The 20,613-nt window shown below is 37.7% G+C and overlaps 1 protein-coding gene across 1 annotated transcript in view; it reads left to right on the plus strand.

The window, feature by feature from the left end:
• ITGA8 (integrin subunit alpha 8) overlaps window positions 1-20,613 on the plus strand; it is a 117,562-nt gene that overhangs the window by 3,396 nt on the left and 93,553 nt on the right. The window contains exons 4-12 of the mRNA XM_075705173.1: window positions 9,104-9,204; window positions 11,296-11,419; window positions 12,676-12,737; window positions 13,737-13,782; window positions 14,763-14,888; window positions 16,025-16,069; window positions 19,055-19,098; window positions 20,072-20,128; window positions 20,316-20,368. Of these exons, the coding sequence (XP_075561288.1) occupies window positions 9,104-9,204; window positions 11,296-11,419; window positions 12,676-12,737; window positions 13,737-13,782; window positions 14,763-14,888; window positions 16,025-16,069; window positions 19,055-19,098; window positions 20,072-20,128; window positions 20,316-20,368 (658 nt within the window). The remainder of the gene's footprint in view (window positions 1-9,103; window positions 9,205-11,295; window positions 11,420-12,675; window positions 12,738-13,736; window positions 13,783-14,762; window positions 14,889-16,024; window positions 16,070-19,054; window positions 19,099-20,071; window positions 20,129-20,315; window positions 20,369-20,613) is intronic.

Raw genomic sequence — 20,613 nt, forward strand, 5'->3', positions numbered from 1 at the left:
CATTTTTATATTTATTCTGATAAACAGAAAAAAGTTAGTCTGGGTTGTCAAAGATCATGCAAGAAGTTGGTGATGATACTGGTAACTGACTCAGGATTTTTTCTTCTTCCTCCAGTTCCTTAACCACAAGATTATCCTTTCTCCCAAAACAAAAACACCCAATAATTGTTAGAAGACTGGAAATTCAGCTCTAGCAGCTTTAATTTTAAAGATTAATGCTTCATGCCTCATAGGAGATTTTTAAAAGTCTTGGAAAGCTTTGGGAATGTTTTCTGAAACAAAACAGAAAAACTACAGAGGCTGCTTCAGAGCTGGAAGATTTCATTTTGATGCGTTTTTATAAAAAGCTTCCTTTTTTAAATACTTTCTTCTTGACTCTAACCCAATAATATCAGCTCTTTCAGTTAGATTCACTAAACACAATAAAAGAAACAAAACTGCTGGATAGTTGAAAGCATGTTTAATTAAGATCAGAAGTAAAAATTGAGTGGAACTAGAAAGAAAGGGAAAGTATAATGTAACATTTAAAAGGCAGTGTGACCCAACAAATAGATAAAGAATTTACTAAATCAGTATTTTTTAGCCACAAGAGTTCAATGGAGGATTTCTAAAGAATTTGTAAAAGTGAAGCAGATTCACATATACTATATCCCAAGTTAGATATGTGAAATTGCTGCAGGTCACAGAAACGGTGAAATATCCATTATAACATAAAAATTCAAGAGATCAACAGATCCAAGTGGTTGAAAACCACTGGTTTAAATTATGTATGAGTATGAGGGCTCATGTCTTCCATTTCTGAGGGCTGGGTACACAAATGAAGCTCAGGTATGTTGCATTCAATGCCAGTTATGTTCTGCTGTTGAGGAGGGAACATACAGTGCACTTGGATGTTAGCTGGACCTTTACTACACAAGTAAGTGTGTAAGTGGGCACCTAATTGGTAAGACTCATATGTAACTGTACAGATTATTTCACTATTTCCACAAGAACAGTAGACTTAATTTCAAGGTTTCCTTCATTTGCAAATGCTTTGATGCTATTTGTATTAACACTGTTAATATCTCGGTCCTACTAAACGAAAACAGTGAGGACATTGACTTAGTATTCTGTGATGGCTTCAGTCAGGGTTCTGGACATTTTCGAATATCATGGTGTTACAGGTGTGGAGCTGCTTTGTACTAATTTATAGTTATCCTGTATTTTACAGATACTGAAATGTTTACTGAATGAATGGATATATATGCCTTGTTATGGGGCTGTAAAGTATAACAAACTAAAAAGGAACAAAATTTATCTCCACAAGCATTTAAGGCTTATTAAGAGGCAATGATGAACAAGAACATGCTCATGAGTCAGGGAAGGGAAGGAAGGAAAAAATAATGTATTGAGTTTGTAAAGTATATATTGCCTTAGATAGAGGGGGCACTTGTTCAGAAAGTGATTTGAGGGAACCAAATAAGTGATAGATGCCTTAGTGAAAAACCTAGGATTGCTTAGGTTAATATTATGATGGTAGGCGCTGAGGTAGGATCATCTTTGGTCCTGTAAAGGCTGTTTTGTTGAAGAGTTTTGGTTTTCTCTGTGAATAATACCTGTTTTTAAAATAACTGAAGTTTTAGTTTAAAGAAAGTTATTCTATATCCTGCATGCCATACAGTCCTGGAGGGACAATACAAATGCTAAGCTTAACTGGATCTGATAACCTGACACTGGTGTAAGACAGCTGTGATGTTCCCCAATGGATCAGAGGTCTGACACTGCAAGGGATGCACCCAGAGTCACTGGCAAGGTGCAGCTAACCTCCCCACCACCACAGAGGCTGTGACACTCAGGACTAAACGCTATTCTTTGTGTCATGTAAGTTTTAAATGACAAAAGACAAATCCTTATGGTTTGTGAAGCTCTCTTGCTCCTTTTTCCTCAGAAGCTAAGATGAGGGGGTAGACATTGCATTGGCTGCTAATGTATACCCAACAGGAACACCTTGTATTCACTCAATTCCCAGTGAAAGATATGAAAACACTTTAAAAAAATGCATCATTACTTCTGAGTGCCATGTTCTAGCTGTCAAACACAGCCTGGGTTCCTTACTACACTGATACTCAAAACCAAGACGACTCCTGAAATCATCTCTGTGGCACTGTGCAAATGTCAGGATGCCCAGGCTGGTCTAAGTGCTATGAGCAGCTGCATAACTTGTGTTAATGTGGAAATGTGTGTGGGCTAAACTACTCTGCTGAGAAGGTGGCTCAGTTAGAGATAACAGAGGTGCAGGAGTATCTGCACCCCATTCCTAAAGGTCATACCACCTAACTGAAATTCTACAGGCAAGTCTCCTGGATTGTCTCTGTTTTCTCAGATCACCTATCTGTGTTCCTCATAGTAGCTAATCCAGAGATTTCCAAAGAATAAGGTGCTTTACTTGCAAACTAACATTGATAATTAACCCTACTGATGAAATATTGTTCCTGACAAGGGACAGGGGGGCAGAGGAGGGAAGGAGGATGAAATTTTGACATGCTGTAGGATTTGAGCCGACCCATCCATAAGCAAGTCATGTAACTGGACATTCCCATATGGGTTGGCCAGTGATATGGCCTCCAGCCAAGAAGGGGTTTTAGCAGGAACTCTGCGTGTTTCCTGCTGTTGATACAGCACTGACTCTGCAGACCCATGTTTGCAGTTCTTTAAAGCTCCCTAAATCTGTGCACCGGGGCCAAGACTCTGGGAAGAAGCTGAAAGTGCTGCCCCTGAGAGCACAACTGGTGCTTTAACCTGCTTCACTGCAGCAGGGAACTGAGATAAAGTATAATACAAGAGCTTTTAGTATCCCCTTACTCCAGGAGATATGGACTGAAGGGCAGAGATTCTTCTCCCTTGTTTCCCTGCTCTGTAAAGTTGTCCTGTTGCATTGCAGTGTAAGGCTGTGATACTCTTTCATAGAATCATAGAATGGTTTGGGCTGAAAGGGACCTTTAAAGATCATCTAGTCTAACCCCTGAACTTTTTTTTTTAAAAAATCCCTTTGAAACTCAATGAGCGGACAGGGGAACAAGCATTGGCATTACATTAAAGAGCTGTGATCTGTCTCTCCTCTCTTACCTACACAAAGCTAACTTCTCCTTTTCAGTTTCTTCATTGTAAGACTCGTTTCATAATGACTATTTCTGCTTTAGCATTGAGGTAGAATTACCAAGTCCTTGTGTTTGAGCTGGGTGCTCTTCCATTTAGCTGCCAGGAGAGGTAGCAGGAGAGCAATATGAAGAAAACTTTCTCCCCGCTTGATTAACTGGGGAACTTCTGAACCACTCAAAGCATCTTGCAGCCAGAAGCAAACTTAAATGCCCCCTGAAGTGCACTGTTACATTTGAAATCTGGTAAAGAGCTAATAGTTCATATTTCAGAAACTCATTATAATGGTCACTTTTAATTGTAATACTTAACAGACTGCAACAAGTTCTTATGTTTTAAATTAGCTCCAAAAGGCAGAATTTTAGATACCACTTCCCCTGTGTTTCCAGAACTCACTTGCGTGTCTTTGCTATCAGTTAACTTTACCAGTTTTAGTAAAATGGGTTATATTTTTCCAAACTAGCTGGAGAAAATTTGAACAGCCTCTGAAGAGAAACGGGGCGGGGATGTAGATCAGTTCTGGCCAAGGGTGCAGTTGATAAAAAACATGAGCTAATCTGGCCAGCAGTTGAGCTGATTGTAACAGAACCCAGGTACTGTATAAGGAAAGGATGTATTGTGGGGCTCTAGAGGTTTAGTTACATGAAAAAATCATTAGCTGTAAAGATGGTAAGATTCTAGGGAAAACTTAGAATCCTGTTATAAAACAGAATTTGCATCTCAAGAGAAAGTGCTGAGGGAGAACTTTGTTGTACTTTTAAATGTTGACACATTTCAGTCCACTATGCCAGTAGGACCTTATCTGGAGCCTCATGGTTCACTTGTAGCATTCTGATTTATAAGAGACCCTCGTAAGTTTCTTTTATAAGTCTCAGCCTTATCTAAAGAAGGGAAAAAATACCCTTAGCTATGTTAGTTCAAGCCCTGAGGTTTTAATTTGGTTTTGATCAGATTGTACTTAGGGAAAAAATCCTGTTGGGTTTGATGATTCATTTTTTTCTTGATTCATGGAATGAAAGTCCATATAAAACTCTCTAGATATGATCTATTAAATTAAAATAGCTCATATGAATAGCATCTAAGGCACAACAAGAACCAGAAATTAAGTAGATGTTTGCAGAATCAGATAAATCTAAAAATAGAAGGAACTCTTCTCATCGTGCAAGGGTTTTGCATATCCTTACTGTCTCTAAACACTATGGAGTCTTTTTTCCCCCAGCATTAATGTTGAAAGCAATTGCTTGGCTTTGTTCCCTGGATCATAGTCTTTAGCTTTGCATTTGTGTTCTGTCTCTCTGTTGAAGTTCTAATATCAATGGCCCTGTGAATGTTACTGACTTACCTTTGCCTAGTAATGGGTGGTATCACTGGAATCTTTTATGGTAGTGATACCAAAAAGATACCACTCTGACATGGTGACAGGGTTGAGAAGATCCCCTCTCTTCCCTCACTTCTAGACCATGTACACCAGTATGAACCCTTCCCTCTCTCTCTTCCCCCTTGTAAGCCAGGATGATGCAGCAGGGCTGATTTCAAAGTTAAATTAGGTTGCTCAGAGCCTTGTGTAGCCAAGTTCTGAAACTACGCAAGGATGGAGATGCCATAGCCTTTGTGGGGAATCTGTTCCAGTGCTTAGTCGCCCTCACTGTGAAGAGTATTTTCTTTATATCTAATCAGAAATTCCCTTGCTGCAACTTGTGTCTGTTGCTTCTTTTCCTTTTGCTGCATGTCTCCACGTGAGGGGGGTATTCACTTTCCTTGACCTGTATATATTTATAGAAATATGAATGTTTGTTGTTTTTATATGTTCATATTCCCATTTTATATAAATATGGATAGGTTGAGGTGATTATTCACTTCTACTCTGTGTATATATAATTATGTATACATATATGAAATATATATATTACATTTCATATTATCTATATTTATTTATATGTATGGATATGCATAGATACATACACACACATAGATCAAAACAGCTATTTGAAAAAGATTTGCCATTCTGGATGTAGTCTGAGTAGGTACAGATTAGAGGGCAGAGTGTAACAGCCTGCTGCAGATGCCTGGTTAATGGCCATCTGTGTTTGTCCAGTACATACAGGCGAACACATGCAGAGCAAGTAAAGGTAATACTTTTCCAACTTCCTGAAGGGTGAGAACTTACCTGAGAGAATTACAGGTGTATTATGTAGCCGGATTTGTTGCTTTGATTAGAAGCATTTTGTTCCTGTGTTAAGTTTGATTAAAATATTTTGATTTGCTTTTGTTCATTTGAGTATTTTCAAATTAAAATAGATGTTGCATTTTTTACTTCTAGTTTTCAAGGGCTGAATGAATCACAATGAGCCACTATCATGTTTACAAATACATCTGTTTCTTATGCAGATCCTGATTACTACAACAAAGAAATATTTGTAAGATTAATGTTTGATTTATGCCTGTTAAACAGTTTATAATGTGCTGACTCAGTGACTGAGAGGCGACCAATCCCCGTAGAAAGTGCCAAATTTAGTCTGCTGTGTGCAAATGGTGCATTTGCATTAACGCTTGCTCCAGGTTCACGCTTTAATTCCTAAAAATGAATCTCTGCACTGTTGTTCTTACATATGTCTGCTTTTTACTGTCCTAATTCAAACTTTTCTACTTGTCCAGCTACTGCTTTGGCAATTTAAGGGGCCTTTTTCCATTTGGTAGCCCCTAGGTACCTCATGTCTAAAGGACTGGGTGAAGGAACACTGATTTTGAGAATCATGTTTCACCATCTCCAGAGCTGCTTCTGAAGCTGGATTGTGGGGCAGTACCAATGTATAGGAGTCTTGGCTCCTGCAGTAGAAAATGAGATGCCTTTGGGTTGCTGAAATGCAGTTTAAGGATGTCCGTGCACCTAAATTTATCCTTATACATCTCTCTGCTCTTTGCATACTCCTGGTTGTCTGGGCCTTAGTCTGCAATACAGTCTTAGGCAGTGCAATTAAGAGTGACTCCAGGGCTGAGTTTCAAGCCAAATGTGCGAGTTATCCAGACTGTTGAGCATCTGGAACAGCTCCTGGGCTGGCTCTGAAGCAATCCAGCTGGTAGTCAGGCACTCCCTGGACCGCTCTGTGGACATGCTCAGGCGTTGTGTGCCCAGCCCAGCTGCTGCCTTGTATTCTAGCTGTCCTTGCACTAGCGTCACGTATCGTGATACAGGATAGCCTGGACTCCTTCCTAAAAGGGGCCAGGCATTCTCCTCCAGAAGAGAAGATGACATTTGAATGCAGCCTGAATTCAAGCCAAGTTTTTGCTGCTTACAGAAATATAGCTTAGCCTGTGGGTAAGGTACAGTATAGACATAGCCTGTGGGACTCAGATCCCCATAAATAACACAAGGAGAGATATTTCCATGTCATATAAGGGTGTTGTCAGGCCACAGACATTTTTTGAAACACTCTAGGTAACCAGTTTTGAGGGATGTACCAAAGACAGAAATAACATTTGTTTGTTTGTTTGTTTTTGAAAACTGGATTGGGATTTATCTGACAAATGGCTTTTGTCTGAGTCTAGACTAAATTGGTCATCCTTGGCTATCTACAGTTGGTAAAAAAAATTAAGCACTTTTAGGCCATGGTTCTTCTGACCTTCTCAGATGTTTGCTTTAGGAGAACTGTGCCCTCAGTTGTAAGTGGATGACTTACAGAAGTCAGAAGTGGACGTTTACAGTGACCTTGTTGTGTAACGGAATACAATCAGGGCACAGTCATGACAGTCCATGTGTATTCAGACGAGTTAATTGTGTATATAGCTTCATTTTGATAAAGTTAATAGGGGAAGCAGTAGCTGGTTCACAGCCATCTGAAATACTGAATGGTTGTTATGTACAAAAGACTAAACTGTATTTTAAGGCACAACCTCAGAAACTAGGAATATGACTCCATCGCTCCAGCAAGGATCCTGAACAAAGGTGATTAGAGAATTTCTGCCAAAAGAGATTCATCTAGGGAAAAAAGCTATTTATTAATTTGAGTGTGTGTGATATTTTACTAATTATTTTATAATGAAAATCCCATGCCACATGATGAAGGATTCATACTACACCATATGCCACTAAGCGGGGTGGGAGGGTGTGTACAGTTCTTGCAGATCTACTGGTAAATTCAGCTATGCTTTTTATAAATCCTGAAAACGGTTGTCCTGTTCTTAAAAACTAAGATCTTCTCAAATTTGAGTATACTTTGCTAGTAGACGAGTATGCTGTTTTGATTGAAAATGTAATCTCTTTTTAAGTGAGAATACAGGTCGTGAGTATCCTCAGAGCCAGGCTAGCATTGGCTGCTGTAAGCTGACCGTGGCTGATTTTCAAGCTTCAAAAGCTTTGTTTCTGTCAAGACCTCATCTGTGGACACTGATCATGTTCAGATCTCCTGGAGCATTAAAAAAAGAAAAAAGAAACCTTTAAAGTTTGAAAGGGCCTGACTTCACTGGAAAAAATAATCAAAAGTGGTGTTGCCAACAGCGAGGTAGAAGCTGGCAGCTCCTACAATGCCGCATGTCAAAGTTGCTGTCTCCCACACTCTTAAAGTTTGGATCTAACGTAAATAAAATGTATTTTTAAAATTAATAATTTTAGTGTGATTTTAAATTATTTTTCCTGAATTTTTAAGATCTAAATATTCCTGAAATTTATCTCTCCTATCTCTCTAAGCATGGATTTCCATACTAGCTCCTGTATTTGGTGCAGCACGGAAACAAATATTTGTATGAAGGAAGACGTTTTCTCAGAGACTTTCAAACTTTCACAGATTCATTCTCATTCAACTTTTCTTCATGTTTATTAGAAAAATACAGAGATAGAGTCCCCTTGTTCTCCAAATATAGTGCATTTTTCTTTCAGTTTATATCTGTAATGTTTATGAGGTTACCATGAGCTGAGGTAACTGGTGATCCAACATCCTAGAAGAGCATTCAGATATCCCTTTTATTCCTGTCAGGCAAATCCCAGGAAGCGTTGGCTTTTTAAATGTGACAATTGTACCAGCTCCATTTTTCTTCATTTTTTAAAAATGTATGTAAATCCAAATAACATAATCTGACATTACATTTTTTTCTGTATTCCAAAGTAGAGAGTATATGGTTTTATTTTCACTTAGAGTGAATAAAAAGGCTTGATTCTTGTGAAATCCCTCCTGATAGGAACCAGAAACAAACATAAGGGAATGCAGATACAAGGGGGAAGGAGTAATGCCCTGTTTATGTATAAATTGAGAAGTTCATTAGGAATGACTGGTAAGGGAAGAGCATAGCTCATGAACATATGGGAAATCAGTTTACTTCAGAGAACTGAGGGTGAAAGGAAGGGATGTCTGCTTTTTATTAAAACCTGAAATGCATTATAATTGGCCTGAGTCTTTGCCCAGATGGCTTCTCTTATGCTGACATCTGCAAGAGCGTATATAAAGCAACATTAAGGAGCTGTCTCTTGTGACAGTGTGTACACATGTAATTCTGTTAAAAACTAAGTCCTTTGCTAGTTGTAGTGTTGGTCTTTGAATAAGCATGCTAAGAAATGTCATTTGTTTGACAAAAACTAATTATGGAACATGTTTTTTACATGGAAAATTTCTACCACGTATGAGAAAACTCTTTAGGGCTTTTCACCTGTTTTTGTAGACTCTTGTTCATTCTTCATCATAAATTCCAGGTAAACTTCTTTTCCCTCCCAGGGGGAAAAAAAGAGTTTCTTCTTCCAGTCCTTTGTATTTTTTTCTGAAGTTTAATTATTTTGAATTTTCACATGTGAATTTAAGCTGTTTTCCACTGCCAGTAAAAATCTTAAATGATACTAGAACATCCATTTCCTATTAAGCTGGTAGGACCATGACAGTGGATGCCATGTAATATATCCATTAGTCTGTTCACTTGTATCTGTAATTCACAGCATAATACTTTTTAAAATAAGCTGTCAACATACTGCTTCTTTCTTTGGCAGACAACAGGAAAATTAAAGTCAATGGCACCAGGGAACCTATTGAGTTTAAGACAAATCAATGGTTTGGGGCAACAGTCAAAGCTCATAAAGAAAAAGTTGTGGTAAGTCTTATGCATTTGGTATTCATTTGGAGGTAATGTTTATTTTTCTCAAATGTATCTCTAATAGATCTCTATATGTATATTATGGAAACAACTCTGTGATTATGCATGAATTATAAAACAGATGATGTATATAGCTCAGAAAATGAAAGCAGTCTATAAAATCAGGTTGAACTGATCAAGTGAAGATGATCCTGCTGCCATGTGAAAATAGCAAAATGCCATATTATTATGGAAATGAATGATAATTTTTTTAAACAGATAATGGACATATTTTAGAGATACACAGTAATGTGTATATATGCTATAAAATGTTTTGTATTATGAAGCTCTATTTGAAATGTTAAATGCAGAATGTAATGGAAGCCAAGAACCTGCGCTGAAGATTGGTTAGTAAGAGAAAGCATTGACCTCTTTTGTCACATTTACATTGTTTTGAAAAGCTGTGTCACAGTCATGGTAAAACAGCTGCAAAAAAGTAATGATAAAAAAGTTCCAAATCAAGATTGCTGTCAAAGTGCAATGTCTTTTTTCCAGTTTCACTGAACATTTTACCTTATTGATAGAGGACCCCAGCAGGGGGCAAGTACTTTTATTGCTTAGTAAAGTAGTGGTGATGCTGCTTATACACAGACATTTTATATTTACAGTTTATACACTAACGTCTACATTGAAATGTCACTGAAATAATTGTGATAAGAATAATTAGTTTGGGCATTAGTTTTAGTAGTTTTTACAATTGCAAAGCAGTAATTTGTGTCTTGGGATTTGCTTAAAGCTTCCAATTATTACATAAGAGGTAGTCATAAGGGAAGAAATACCTAAAGGAAATGCTTTCTCTTATATAGTATGCCTTGTGGTTAACCTAGGGAAGGATTTTGACATGAAACAGGTAATGAATAAAACATCACCCTATTCTGTTACAGAGCTAAGTAAATGTAAAAATTCTAAAAAGTTCTAAAAATAGCTGAAGATTTTTCATTTTGTGTACTCTACTAAACAACAGTTCACAAACTGAAATAAAATAGTTCTTTACCACCATTTGCTGAATCTTAATCAAGGGAGCAGAAAACCTCATCACCAACTGATGTGCTTTGTCTGTACTGACCAAACTTTGTTTTGCTTCTGCTAACTGTTCTCAGGCCTTCTGAAACAGAGAGATAGTCAGCGCTTTTCAGGCAAAAATTTGAACAGTGAAGCTAGAAACCTTTGTCTTTTAAGCTTTGTAGACTGGAAGTAGAGAAAAAGAAAATGTCATCAAGCTGTCTTCTCCCCCTGCCCCAGCCAACTGAAAACTTTTAGGGCACAGGAACCCCTGAAGAATGACTTGCATACCTGACAGCTTATCTTTTTTATTTTTCCAATTATCTGAATTGCTTTCAGAAAAGATAATGTCTCTCTCTATACAACTTGTATATCTTTTATCCTTACACTGTCATGGTTGTAACACCACTACCGTAACACAGAAGATTAAATATTAGTTCACTAGCCAAAACTTACTTAGCAAAAACCTGTTCAGTAAGAGACTGTTGAATGCATTACAGCTGTATCATCTCTCCAAAGATTTGAACCACGGGTTTATAAGGCGGCAGACATTCTGATGATTGTGATAGACAGTATGACACAACACCCTGACAAATCTCCTGCTGAGTAGAATCATAGCAGTTCTGCTGCAATGGCCATTATCTGAAGACACATCAGGACAGAAGTAGGAATGTCTTCAGCCACATGTATGTGATCTACATCTTAAACTATGGGATCAAGTCCTGTGCAATGAGCAGTAATAGAGCAAACATACTACTTGTGAAGCAGGCTTAGAGGGTATTTGTAACATATGCTTAAATGTGAGTTGTAGTCCCTGACAGATTTCACCTGCTAAGGGCTATAAGTGAAAGATTAGACTATGCTTTTCAGATTGTAATGAAATTATAAGAAGCAGTGGTCCTGCATTTTCTTCTGTCAATGTGTTATGATCATTGCTGTGTGAATGATACAATACCTGAGAGAATCCTTGTACACTGTTTGTTAGATAGATTTGCCAGATGTGTGAGTGTGTGAAAGGTATGCATGACATCATTTCTGTTTTGATAGGCTTGTGCTCCCTTATATCATTGGAGAACCCTTAAAGATAGCCCTGAGAAGGACCCCGTTGGCACCTGCTATGTAGCAATTCAGAACTTCAGTGCCTATGCTGAATATTCACCTTGTCGCAACAGTAAGTATTGATAGGAACAGCCCTGTATTGGAGGAATTGATACTGCACTCAATGTTTTCATCCTTTCAGTCTTCACACAGTCTTGGTTGAATGAAGATTACTATATGACATTATTGCATTGGATGAGGGTTTAAAGAAAAAATGGCATTAAATTATATGCCTGCAATTGGATGCTTTATTGTATAATTGAAAGAGGAGAAATTAAGTAAATTAAGCTTATGCAGTTATAGTGATGAGATATAATTGGATCAATTTAAATGGCTTTAAAATGTAGCAAAAGGATCTATATAAGAACCAGACAGCATTTTAAACCAATTATTGATGCTTGTGCTGAGTATAAATCTCTCAGGACAGGATCACCATCTGAAGACCAGACCCTGCACAGAAACACACGAGGCTATATCACCATTCATGCCAATATTGTCCACAATAGCTCATTTATGAAGGAATTCCAGCATGGAAGAAAGCCATGCACATTAGCACTGCCATTCCATACTCTTCTCTGTGCTGTTCTGAGGATGTGATAGCCATCTCTGGGCCTTACTTCTTGGGGAATAGGGAAAAACTGCATGTATATTTAGAGCCAAGTTCAGTTACCTAGAAGTCTGCAGAAAATGCCACGGACTGGGCTAGCTCTGTGGCAGTTTCTGCACTCACAGATCAGAGAATTGTTCTTTCAGTTACTCTTCAAAAGGTAATGTATGTAAGATAGCAAATATGATGGACTTACCTATCCATTCCAGGGAAAACCCTCACAGCAAAACTATGATGTTGTTTGGTTTAGCTGAGATGGGTAGCTGTTTCAAGTCGCATGTGCTAGCCAGTAACATGAGATGTCTGAATGTAGTTTCTTGTCATGATACCCCTTGTACAGAGACCCAGCTATTGCAGCTAGCATTCTTGCCGTGTGCCCATGTGCTAATTTCAAAACACACCTTTTAACTGTTCCTCTACTGCAAAGTGTGCTCTTACCTTTGAGGTTCTCATGGGTTATTTTGCCAAGAAAGTAACAGGCATTTTACAGAAAAAGTAGACACAAGTAACTGGTCCTATTTTTCAAAATCTTCACAAGGGGGCTGCATGTTCCGGGCCCTGTAGAAGGTCTTGATTTGCTCTGCCTCTTCTAAAAAAGAATACACATCTTTTCATATGTTTTGGTAGTTTTGTATTTACAGCCTTACAGCTCCAGAGGTGTGTAAGCTGTCTTCCACATACACTGTGAAATCAATAAAATGATTCTACCTTCATAATTGCAGGCAATGCAGATCCCGAAGGGCAAGGCTTTTGTCAAGCAGGTTTCAGCTTAGACTTTTACAAGGTGAGATTCTGCTTCTGAAATACTTTGACCCAATGTAATACTGCTATATCCCCAATGTTCAAGCACTGTCTCAGTGATCAAGAGTTTATCCCCATGCTGTTGCATATGGAAAGTTTTGTGAAGTTGTTGCAAGTTCTTTCCTCCTTTGCAAGCTTCAAACTTTCTGGTTTCATTAATAAAAGAAAACTGCAATTAGCACCTGTTTGTCTCTTTGCAACACTCTAACCTGACTCTGCTCAGTCTATCTTAATAGATGATGAGGTGAAAAATTGTACGTGCTTGTATCTCAGTGTGTCCCACTTACAATGCTTTCCAGAGTCCTGACTTTCAGGAAATAATGGGCAGGCACCAGATAGTTTTTAAGAGTTAAAATAGTTTGTATAAGGATGCTTTTGGAGGCAGACTAGTCATTGAGTAAGACCGTTCTCTTGTGGAGGTGAAAGTGCTCAAGGGAAATAGCTAGTTGCTCTTATATGCCAAGAGGGTCCAGAAACAATATTGTGGGCCAAAGAATAAACTTCGTAATTATTGTTATTATCTGTGCCATTATTACAGCACCAGGACCTCACATAACTTTGATCATTGTTTTCAGTGTTCTGCAGCTACATTGTTATTCACATTATTAATAGCTGAGGAGTAAAGACCTCACTGTAGGGTAGACAAAAGTGTATTTCTCTATAAAGCATTACTGTTGCTTCATTGAATGTGAAGACCCTCTATTATGCTGGCTTTGTTTTGTTACAAATAATCTGCAATTTTTAGAATGCTATGTTAGTGCTAAAAAAATTATGACTTTCATTCAAGTGAAGGTGATCTTAACTTTATTTAACCGCGGATTTTCCTGCACATCCATGTACCTACATCCTTTCCTTGAACAGGGCTGTTCTCCTTTATCATGATTCTAATATTCTTTTGGTCATTTAAATTTTTTTTCGCACACATGCTTAATTTTGTTGTGTTCTTTTGTTGTCTAATTTTATTCAATTCTGCTTTTTGTAGAATGGAGACCTGATAGTAGGCGGGCCTGGTAGTTTTTATTGGCAAGGTATGTTCATCTGGCTGGTTAACTTGATCTAAGAAGTGAAGCAGAAGGTATTGTGGGAAATGTTGTTCTAGATTTCCATTGTTTTCTCAATTTAAGATAACCAGTCTCTGGTCTTATTTTCAACAAATATAAATCAGAAGAGTTGCTTAACAAACAACCGAGCATAAAAATAAGTCAGGGAAAATTCAGGATGTAGGTTGTATAAGAAGTAAAGCAAATAGAAATAACTATTTTTATGTTGGCATTTTAGCACATTTGTCAATTAATAAGCTGACTTTTTCCCTAGAAATACTGCGATTTTTAAAATAGCTAATATTCATACAGCAAATGTAATATTTTCAAAGTTTTTGTCACTGTTTGTTTCTGAACACAACCTTTTATTGCTAGCTGCATATATTTTTAATTCATTTGTGGCATCATTGTAGTTTCTCATGTAGATAAAACCTGAAGTGGTTTTGGTAAAGGGTTAAAAGGGTATATTTGCTTTAACCTGTTTTGACATGTATGATCTAGCTGATTCCCAGACTGCCTACCAACTTGCCTGTTGTCAGCCTCATTGATGTGTGTTTTTGCATTTCCATTAAAGGAGGAAGATCTAGTTGATTATGATGGTAGGGAATTCATAGCTTTGAATTCTCCATTGAGAAATTGCTTCCATTCATCTACTACATTTGTACAGTACAGCATCAAAAGGTAGCTGAGCCTGAAAATGCTTGACTTCAGTTTGAATCAGCACCTTGAAATGGGTCTGGAGATGTGTTTGTGATGGTTCAATACAGACTCAATGCCTTGTTGTATTGATTTATATGTACTCTTGAGGCTTTCAGGGTAATAAAGGAGAAAGATTGAGAGAAGATGTCTACTCTTTGCATCTGTGCTATATTATCCCTTCAGCTCTGTTCTGATTTTCTGCTAGCCCTATTTTGTAGAAACTGGCTCTCCTTTATGTCCCTTTCATTTATGAAGTTGTTTGAATCCAGGTCAGGTAATCACTGCAAGTATTGCGGATATCATTGCAAATTATTCCTTCAAGGATATTCTGAGGAAACTGGCACGAGAGAAACAAACAGGAGTGGCACCACCCTCATACGATGACAATTACATGGGTAAGCTAAGCTCTGTGTAAGTTAGCAATATGTTCTAAAAGCATGGGGCTTATATAAATGTGAAAACAAGCCCTAAATTACTACTGTCCCAATTGTGGGAGGTTTTGAACATGTTTTGCCTTAAGCACAACAGCAAATCAGTAGTTTGCTAGTTACTTCAATGGGATTATGAAGAAACATTCTTAAAATTACGCACAGCGACAGGGTTTGAGGGTTGAGATCTTAAATAGCTTATTATGGTTCTTATTATTTAATCTTATATAATTAAGCAGAAATACAAAATTTCCCCATTTATATCTTTTTTCATTCCAAGATGATGCATTGAGTTTAAAGTAATTAAAGACTATTTCAATTTTTAATAGATAAAATTCGATTCTGCAGTATTTTGTACAGTACTGCACAAATACCCAGTTTATTCTCACTGATATTTAAAAGATACAATTTAAGTAAACAATAACAAAAGTCAGTTTGAAGATATTGTGTAATAAATAGCAAAAAGGCTTTTTATGTACCTTTTATTAGTACTGATCTCTAAGAATTTGCATGATATTCACATGTCTCCACATGTAAGACAGGTTTTTCTTCACATAATTACAGAAAAAATGCAGCGGAATTTGAAGGCAAAGATGCATCCTTTCATCTCTGCCCATAGATTTGAAACTATAGTCCCTGGTATAATCCAAAAGTCTTTACTCTGTCAATAGCAATTATCTCACAGGTTTACTAAAGCTCCAGGAGGTACTTAACTGCATCTTCGGAAATCTGTCCTCCATATAGAGCTAAAACAGGATACTCACACATTACAGTATAGTAATGAAGACCTAAACTGCGTCAATAACTTTTAGGACAAACCACTATAGTACCTGCTGTTTTTTCAGATAAATTATTAAGTATTAATGATTTAGAAGCTCATTTTTGAAGAAAAGGGATAGATTTACTATACATTCAGACCTACAGTTCATTTAATCATAATAATGTGATAAACAATTTTCCTTTTTTCCACAGAGTTTTAGTATACTAATGTTAGAAAATTTGCATTCTAATGATCAGATGAACAGACAAATCTGACTGTCCTTGCATGTTTTTTGAAAGAAATGGTTTATCAAGTGTTTTGCTTGTAATTTATCTTTAAACAGGATACTCAGTGGCTGCTGGGGAATTTACTGGGGATTCTGAACAAGGTAAGAAGCTATATACTTAAATGGAAACCATATGGCCATGCACCTATTAAATTCCGCATTTTGGGTCTCTACACAGGAACATACCTTTTATACACTTGAAACACTAGTGAGACTTAAGCTATCTGTACCTGATATTCTCAGAGGCAAATATTTCCTTAGAAGGTATAGCATAACAGAGCAGAATTTAAGTAATCCAAAAGTATGAATCTGTTATGGTATCATACCCATGCATCTGTTCAGCAGTTAGAGCTGTGACAGCATGGTAGGTGGAGCCACTTACTTTAGCCAGTTTGGAGACCAGTAGCAACAAGTGGAGCCAACAGTGCAGTCCTGCACAGTCTTTCGGTCCATACTCAAGTTATTCACTTGTATAGAGGCTGTGGGACCTCAGCATCTGGCTGGCCAGATGCAGCGTGGCTTGGAAGTGTCGGTGTAAGCTGAAAGCACACTTCTGACTGCCACATAAGCATCACAGCCCAGGCTAGGAGATAACATTCAGCTGCTTCTGGACAAAGACATGTATCTACACTGGCATGCTAGCTCTTGTTCTTGGCTCTATAAAAGTTTCCCTAGTTCCAGTTCATGTGCCTTAAGGATGGGGTGCCTGGGGCAGTTCATTAGCTGACCATTTTCATATGTTATATTTTCCTGCACAGGCATAATGCAGTAAGAACATGTTCCCTGTGCTCTTGCTTCTACCGGGAGCCTTAACTGCAAGAAACAGAAGAATTGAATTCCTTTTATTAAAACCTGGTCTTAGAGGGAGAGAAAACATTCTGCCGGAAGATGAGGTGTTAATTAGTCCCTTGAATTAGGAAAAGCTGAATGCACATTAATATAAATGTCCGAACATAGAATCATGCCTGAGACTTTGTAAATGTTCTTGGATCAAGTAAGTTTGATACAGGACATATTTAGAATAATTTGCATTTAGACAGCAACTGTCATCCACAAGAATCAGACCTCACACAGACTTAATAGCATTGCTTAAAAACGTGATCACTGTGAAACCTTCACCTGAAATATTTCATGATGTGTAAAACACCGCCTTCTAGGACTCTACATTCATGATTTGATAAAGTAGAGCAAGATGCACTGAGGAACAGGTTTTGACCAAAATTACAGGATAAATATTTTTTTAAATATGCAGAATGTCATTACATAATTTAGAATTCAGCTCAAACACTGAGGTTCAAGTTGTTCCCTCTGGCAAAAGGTGACACAGGATATTTATTAGTTTCACATGGCCAGGGAAAACTGCCCTGGAAGGTGGCAGCCCCAGTAACATAGTTCTGTAATTCTCTAAGGACAAAGTCAGAGCAATCTGTCCCTCAGGGGCTAGGTTTAGCAGCAATAGTTCCTGGAACACCACTGAGGCTTTAACTAAATACCAACAAGACTTAAACCTCACTTAATTTATGTGCTGAAGTCATAGCACAAAGTGCTGTGGCAGGAGAACTAAAAACAAGCTGGACATTGTCTGATTTTTAAGTTGTAAAGTAGGTTTTGTGGGCATGTTAGAAATTGAACACTAGTTTTTCTGTGTCTCTGGCAAGTTGAATCCAGTGTAGAAGAAAAGCTCCTGTCACAGTTGTCTGTTTGGTAGAGTATGATAAAAATAATCAGTTATAGTTAGAAATTTGTCCATGATTTAGCTATTTTCAGTTGTTCTGAAATTGTACAGGATTTCAAAACATATAGGTAGCTGAAAATATCTGTTATCCCTGATGTTTCATACCTTAAGATCTATGGTTCTTGTGTAATACTGACAGTCTGTCAGAAGGTGTTGCTTAAGAGGTAGCTTTCTTGACGGGGTGGACAGCTTTGTGGTCCAGACTCACAAAGCCCATAGAGACATAGTACATTTCTGTGTACATTTCTCTTCAGAACTTCCTGTCCTGTGCCACTGTGGGTTAAAAAAAAAACAAAACACATTTGAGCCGAATGCTATAATGTAGGAAAAAAGATGTGTCCCTGATAATGGAAGGCTGCAGCCACCTTTTTTTTTTTTTTTTTAAATACATACTCAAATTTTTATAATGGATGGTTCTTGAATCGGTAAGTCACGTGAATGATTGGCACAAAGAATTGCATTGTTGGCTGACCTGGGAACTGTCCTGTGTCCTGTTCAGTCCTTCATTGCTACTTCCATCTCCCTGTGACCAAACACATTCAACCACAGGGGAGTATATAAACCCAGAGAGGAACAGAGGAATGCTAGGTCAATACAAGCAGGTGTCTGAGGTGCTTTGATATCTTAAGTTCCTGCTGCTGTCTTCTGATGTGGATATCCTAATGAGGGAAGGTTTAGACAGTAAGATTGCAGGCTGTGACTTTGCTCTTTTTTTCTTTTTTTTCCATTTTTTCCACTAGTGGCTTAAGATTTCACCATTGAGCAGAATTACATCCTAGAAGGCAGCTAGGTCCAGTGTTTCCTGTTCTTGTTCAATGGATTCCCCCAATGCCACTCACAAAAATTTCGTTTTAATGCTTTTAGATAGCCCATGCAGAACTTGTTGAACACTTTCATGGCATCAAGAGAAATAACAGATGAGACAAACTGTCGTGCAGCCAGAAAGAAAAGGGGTATTTGTAAGGACAGTTGTGTTTAGCTTCTGTACTCTAGTGTGTGATGCCACAACTAATGCTGGTTCCATCAATCCACAGCTGTCAGGTAACAAGCTGAATTGTACTAAGAGCTTTATTATACTGTTCTATGCTAAGTAATGCTAGGCAGAAAGAGTTCTATGGATGAGTGTGTTCAACAGTTAAGATATAGTATTTCATGCAACTAGATGCACTGAATGAATGTTAAAATCTTATGAATTAATGTCTTGAAATGATTTGCAGGTGTTTCTGCTACACATAACAAACCAAAATCCTAAGCTTTATATATCAAGGAAGAATTTAGGTGGCGTGGGATGCATGTTGTGTGCACCACTCAGATAGCATAACCAGTTCCCTGTTTATCATTTATCTTTTCAGAGTTGGTTGCTGGAGTCCCAAGGGGAGCACAGAACTTTGGCTATGTATGTACTGGACCCATATTTTATCCTTTTCATAGTGAGAATGCAGTTAGACCATTTGGAAGATTAAAGTCTACATTATATTTTCTGTCTCTCTGATCGTAAACTTTCTGATCAGAGAAAACCGGCACTGACTTTCACCCTCAGGCTCACCTGGCTGGGTTTATATGCCTTGCTGGTTTGGGCTTTGAATATTAAGCACATAGTCCCTTCTGAAGTTTGTTTTCAATAGCCAATTACAAGCATGCTTTGAGTATGACTATATATATCCCTATACGCACTGAGTGTTACCAGACCTAAGCTTAGCCTGAGGTTAGCGTATTTCATGTGCAATGCTGTGTCCACAGTGGAGAGAAGTCCAAGTTGAGATTATTCATACCCAGTCTTTATTTTCAGTGCTCTAAGTATATACACTGAATACCAGATGCAATGATAGGCAGTTAGAAGTGATGGGAGAAAACAGTATATGTGTGTGGATACATCTTTCACCTCATAGGAAAAAAAAAAGTTTCAGAACTAACCTGATTGGGAAAAGGAGATCCCAGCTACACACATTCTCTAGTTTTGTGGACCGAAAACTCCTTGTGTCTCTGGAACTTATTTTTCAGAGGAAAGGGGTGTATGTGTTTATGTGTATATATATGTATGTATGTATATGTTTCTTTATGTTTTAAGTTCATGTTTTCATGCATACTAACGTAGTCACTGATTAGCTGATAGTTTGTGATTTGCTGCTGCTCACAGTGTCCAGTAAGGAAGGAAAATTGTCTTTTCCTCATTTGATTCATGGGGGACCTGAGACTCATAAAATCTTTATTTGGTCAAGATCATACAGGAAAACTGTGGTGAAACGAAAGAATTGTTGGTTTTCTTGGCCACTTGGACCATCCTTCAGTGTGTCAAATTGGCTTGCAGTGGTATTACACTGTAGCATCTCCATCTGTGCTTGAAACTTTCCATATTTTTCTGTTACCAGGTCTCAATTATTAATTCTTCAGACTTGACATTTATCCAGAACTTCACTGGTGAGCAGGTAATGTCAAACGACTATGTGATGAAATATTATATCTCTAGAGGATATAGTTTCATTAACATAGCTTGAAGAGTCTATAAAATATTTTTTAGAATTAATGACCATAGAAACAAAGAGGATTATCAGTAAAATATTTTTAAAAATTGATGTCTGATATGAAAGCCTGTCTGTTGTTTTTTATTTCCAGATGGCGTCTTATTTTGGGTACACTGTTGCAGTATCTGATGTTAACAATGATGGGTAGGTTACCAAATACATTCAGCTCCACTGAACATTCATAGAAGTAATGTCTGATATTTATTAATAAACACAGGTTTTCAGGTGCTTCATACCTCAAAATGCTTCTCTCTGCTTCTCTGCTTTTCTAATTGTTCATGTAAGCTTATCTTTGTGCAATGACAGTGGCACAAGTATTTGCAGGTCTAGTTTGGGTGAGTTTATCTTCATGAATATTTATGCAAAGCAGTGTGGCAGAGCGGGAATGT

The sequence above is a fragment of the Pelecanus crispus genome, chromosome 2, assembly GCF_030463565.1.
Source record: "Pelecanus crispus isolate bPelCri1 chromosome 2, bPelCri1.pri, whole genome shotgun sequence".
NCBI lineage: Eukaryota > Metazoa > Chordata > Aves > Pelecaniformes > Pelecanidae > Pelecanus > Pelecanus crispus.